Source organism: Penaeus japonicus, unplaced genomic scaffold (assembly GCF_977035675.1).
Source record: "Penaeus japonicus unplaced genomic scaffold, GWHDUDI00000001_assembly GWHDUDI00000032, whole genome shotgun sequence".
Taxonomy (NCBI): Eukaryota; Metazoa; Arthropoda; class Malacostraca; order Decapoda; family Penaeidae; genus Penaeus; species Penaeus japonicus.
The window spans coordinates 5,436,453-5,441,452 of NW_028234434.1; the positions used below are offsets into that span (position 1 = coordinate 5,436,453).

The following is a 5,000-nucleotide window of genomic DNA, read 5'->3' on the forward strand; positions in this document are numbered from 1 at the left end:
AACCGGCAACTTGGATTCTCATGTTAGCACTATAAGTATTATAATCATTATCATTATTATTATTTCTCTTAATGTTATTTTTATCATCATTATTTTTATCATCCTCAGTATTATTACTCTTATTACTATCATTACCATCATCCTTATTGATAATAATATTATTATTATTGTTGGTAATATTATTATTATTGTTATTATTATCATCATTATCATTATCTACATCATCATCATTATTATCATCATTATTACTCCTTTCATCATGATGTCATGACCACCATCTCCATCATGATCATCATTATTACACCTATAATTATTATTACTATCATTATCTTTATCAGTTTCATTATCATTACTATTATAATTAACATTATCATTATTCTTATTATCATCATACTTATAATTATCATAATTACTTTTATTATCATCCGTATACTTATGATTATAATTATGGTAATAATAATGATTATGATTTTATTATCATTATATTATCTATATCATTACTATCATTATTATTAGCATTGTCTTAGTTATTGTTATCATCATTATTATTATTACTATCATTAATTTATTTTTTATTATTGTAGTTGTTGTTATCATTATCATCATTACTGTCATCATCATAATTTGTTCCATCATCATTCTAATCCCATTACATTATTCTTGTTATCACTACTACATCACCATCATGTTTACAGTGTTGAAAGCGCACGGCATTGCAAAAGCTGTTCTCTGTTTCGACGAATGGTTTCAAGATTAACAAAGCAAAACAATTCGCTGTCCTCACCTGCGTGGAATCGAGTAAATAATAAAACTCATGGAATTTTCAGCTTGGGTTGTGTATTGCTCTCGACTTTGTTTTGCGTATTTTGAATCTTTGCATTATTCAAGCAAGCAGACCGCATATAAAGTGGAGGAATGACGGCATTAATCATATTCCTCATAATCATATTCTTCATAACAAAGGACTCTACTCACTAGACCTTCAACCGTCTTGAATAATTGAGCAAGGGCGGTTGTGGTTTGGCGTTATCAGTAAAGTACAGAAACATACTCAAGAAAAAAATGAATTTTCTTTTACATGATTCCAAGCAAGAATTCATTGATATTCACGTCGACTGAATACAATGTGAAGAATCGCAATCATGATTTTAATTAACCTAAGCAAAAAGGATTCGGTGTGTATCTGGCAATGTTGCATTAATTAATTAGTATTAGATATCGAATTATATTTTTTTAATATTCGATTTGTGGTACTTTTACACAGAGAGAGAAAGAGAGGGGAGAGAGGGAGAGAGAGAGAGAGAGGGAGAGAGAGGGAGAGAGAGAGAGAGAGAGAGAGAGAGAGAGAGAGAGAGAGAGAGAGAGAGAAAGAGAGAAAGAGAGAGAGAGAGAGAGAGACAGAGACAGAGAGATTCGTATATGGTCTATCTCGATAACAAGTAATTAATTAAGTCTACTTTAAAAATATTTTGGTAATCGCATTACATTCTCAATAGTACCGATTAAATTCACCATTGCATTAATACTATTGATATAAATCCTGAACGGAGTAATCACCGATTGGGAAGAATTAAATAAAAAGATGCATGTGTCTATATATATATATATATATATATATATATATATATATATATATATATATATATATATATATATATATATATATATATTCATATAGTTATTTGCCTGCGTTAAAGAAGACAAGATAAATGTTCCGATATTCATATGCGCATCTTTGGAAAAGCTACACTATTATAAAATTATATTACTATACGTGATATTCGTGTATTCCTACATGTAAAATATATACCATGTTACATGGAAGAATTACATATGTATTCCTAAACCTATGACTGACAAAAACACAAATAAGCAAAGTACATTGAATTCCTTTGTTCCCTGTCCCTCCTGCAGCCAGCTTGACCGGCGTGATCGCCATCGGCATCGGCCTCATGGCGGGGAAACTTGGCACCATCTACTACGTCATCTCTCTCATCGGCGCCGCCATCGCTGGGCCCTTGTGCGGCCTCTTCCTCGTGGGTATGGTAGTCCCTTGGGCCAATACCAAGGTAAATTTCCACACAATATGACTGCGCTTAGTTGTTACTGTGAGAGGGGGACGTTTCACAGGCAATTTCTAAGAATGCATTTGTTTTGATGGGATCGAGATGCGTCATGCAGCATTTTGCACATATTTGTTAGACTATTTTACATCCACTAAACACAGACTTAAAAAGGAAAGTATTCCTAATTACTCAGCCCTCCCACCCTATTTTCTCCATGTCCGCATCCTAGCTTTCCTTCCTTAATCCTTCCTCCTGTTACCATTTAATAAGTTTTATCCTTCTTCCTGTCTATGGTATACTACTTTCTCCACGCCCGTTCTCTTCTTCTCCTGCAACCTCAAGGGTGCCACGGCGGGACTGTCCTTTTCCCTGGCTATCAATGCGTGGATGGTGATGGGGAGGTTCCTCGTGAGCGGGAAAAGTCCCCAGCGCCTCCCGCTCTCCACAGACGGCTGCCACGCCCTCAACGGCACCCTCGGCGTCCTCGCCAACGCCACCTTCGCCGCCGTCATGACCACGCCAGCGCAGCCGCCTCAGTAAGCAGCTAGTTTTCGTGGTTCTTTGAAGCTCTCGATCTCCTACTCATTTTCTTCCCCACTCCCCTTTTCATCTACTTTCTATTATTAGCATATTCGTCCATTTCATGAGTAGAAATTCTTTTAACTAAATTCTTTGAAATGATATCAAATCATACAAAACAACAATTCTTTCTTGTTATCGAAAGCAAGTGTTGAAAACTTGAAAAACTCAATGAAACAGTAGCTGGGATGTTTGCTCATGAATCCATAATGTTTTGAAGAAGGTAAAGTTCCCTTTCACTCTCCACCGAGACTTTCTATGGCTTGAGTTGCCATGGCATGATATTAGGACAGTACCAGGTGGACAGGGCTGGGAAGAGTACTAAAATAATCTCTGACGGGTTAATTTAGGATAATTGTGTAAATACTCTAAATCAGAGTATATTCGGTTATTTTTCGTGGTTCAGACGTAATATAAACATGGATGAGTTTAAAATATAGAAAAGGATAACTGCGGCGCTGAGAAACTTTTACGAGAAATAAAAAAGTCAGCAGACTCACTAACTAATCTAACACTAGGTTCGGAAAAGTACGCAAGTAATAGACCCTTCGTGTTTTTACTTCTGCGAAAGTTCATGTAGTAAATGTATGATTGCTTTAAGTAGATGTTTAATGACTCTCGGTTGTCATGGGCCCTTTAGTGTAGCATCAAGATTAGAGTTTGATATTTTGCGACAAAAACATTGATTATCTTGTCAAGTGCGTTATGAGTTGTCGTGCACTTCTGGGTAGTTACTTTAAATTACGAGGCAGAAGATAATCCAGTAATATCAGCTAGGTTAATAAAGTCAATCATATCATCTGCATAAGACCTAGTACCATACCTCTATAATTATGAATTACTTTTTTTCTATTTTTTCTCGTTTCATCTGGTATTGCGTCTTCTCCTTCTCACTCAATATTTAACTTGAAGATCTGATCTATTTATTATTCAGGAAAGTCTCTTTTCCGTTATGAAATTAATATTTCTTGTTCAATTAATTTAATTCCCTAGCATGTATCTTACACATTGCATGAAATTAAAGCAAGATATAATAATTCGTTGATTATCGTTATCTATTAGACCAGCTGAGAACACGATCTATGACATCTCGTACTGCTACAACGGCGCCATCGGTATCATCCTCAACATAATTGTCAGCAGTTTTGTGTCCTGCTGTACAGGTGAGAGGTTCTATGTCTGTACAGAAGAGTGTTGTTTTCCTGTTGGTCTCTTTCTCTCTCTTACTCTTCACGGATATGCTTTAAAACTGATACCTTCAAATACTGTAAATATTTTAGCTCTGTGTCAGTGACCTCATGTGCTATGGAAAGCTTGAAAAGATATGATTATTTTTCTCCCTTTCTCCTAGGGCCGTATATGCCTGGGGACGTCGAGGAACGATTAGTTTATGCCCCGTGTGCCCGCCTCTATCGGTCCCTGTTCCTACTCCTCGGGGGTCGACGGCGCCTTTGCCCTCCGTCCGAGGAGGCCGTTGAACAGAGGGAAACGTCTCTGGGAATGCTACCCTCACCGGACTAGCATCCATGCCACTCGCTGATTAGACCGTGATTTACTGTGCAAAACTAAATCTGGGAAAATGACTGAAACCTATATATAGATTGTGTGTGTTTGTGTGTGTGTGTGTGTGTGTGTTTATTTGATGTACATAATTATGTACAAACGTTTGCATATTATATTCTGCTTGTTAATGCCGTGATTAAAATCACAAAGGTGAATTGTCGTATTCTAGGTGTCCAGAAATATTGGATATGCTTCATGTTCTCTCAATTATCTTTCGTAAACTATGCTGTAACAAAATTATTTTCTCTTTCTACTTTCTAAACTATATCACTTGATTATATTTGCCACATTTGTTGAGGTTAAATGCACCTTGGGCCTAATAAGGGGATTCTAAAAATGCTGGTACGGGCAAGACTTTATTTCACTTGAGTAGCAATGTCATCCTGAGTGTTGCAAATAAACTGCGCTCTCTTAAAAATGGAGCTATTTCCCAGTATGTCGTGTGTCAAACATGTCGAGTTGCAGGAAGGAAATCAGAACTTTGGATGAGGATGGTGTTGCTCTACCTCTCTCTATTAAAGTTTAGCCTCTCTAATCCAGAATTCAGATGATTTTCGCACTCCCAAAGACTTTTTGCCACACACATCTTTTTTTCCCTCTATCATGGTATATGCATAGTTACTTTCAACTTATTGAGAATTGTAAAGTTGTGGTTAGTAGTTGTAGAATACAGGAATAGGTCCCAAGGTTGCCAGATTTGTATCACACTTTAAACTGTCAATATGTGAAGTATTTAGAATGATACATGCATCACTGTAAATAAATTCATAACGGCTAATAGATAAGATAATA

The 5,000-nt window shown here is 36.3% G+C and overlaps 1 protein-coding gene across 2 annotated transcripts in view; it reads left to right on the forward strand.

The window, feature by feature from the left end:
- LOC122261684 (sodium-coupled monocarboxylate transporter 1) overlaps positions 1-5,000 on the forward strand; it is a 32,060-nt gene that overhangs the window by 26,985 nt on the left and 75 nt on the right. Inside the window, exons 8-11 of one of the 2 annotated variants that reach the window (XR_015192659.1) lie at positions 1,915-2,069; positions 2,409-2,602; positions 3,708-3,808; positions 3,997-4,036. Coding sequence is in view for 1 of the 2 variants with exons in the window: in XM_086556299.1 (XP_086412425.1) it covers positions 1,915-2,069; positions 2,409-2,602; positions 3,708-3,808; positions 3,997-4,166 (620 nt within the window). In the remaining variant the exon portion in view is untranslated. Of the gene's footprint in view, positions 1-1,914; positions 2,070-2,408; positions 2,603-3,707; positions 3,809-3,996 lie in introns of both variants that reach the window. The other variant, XM_086556299.1, reaches the window with a different exon arrangement.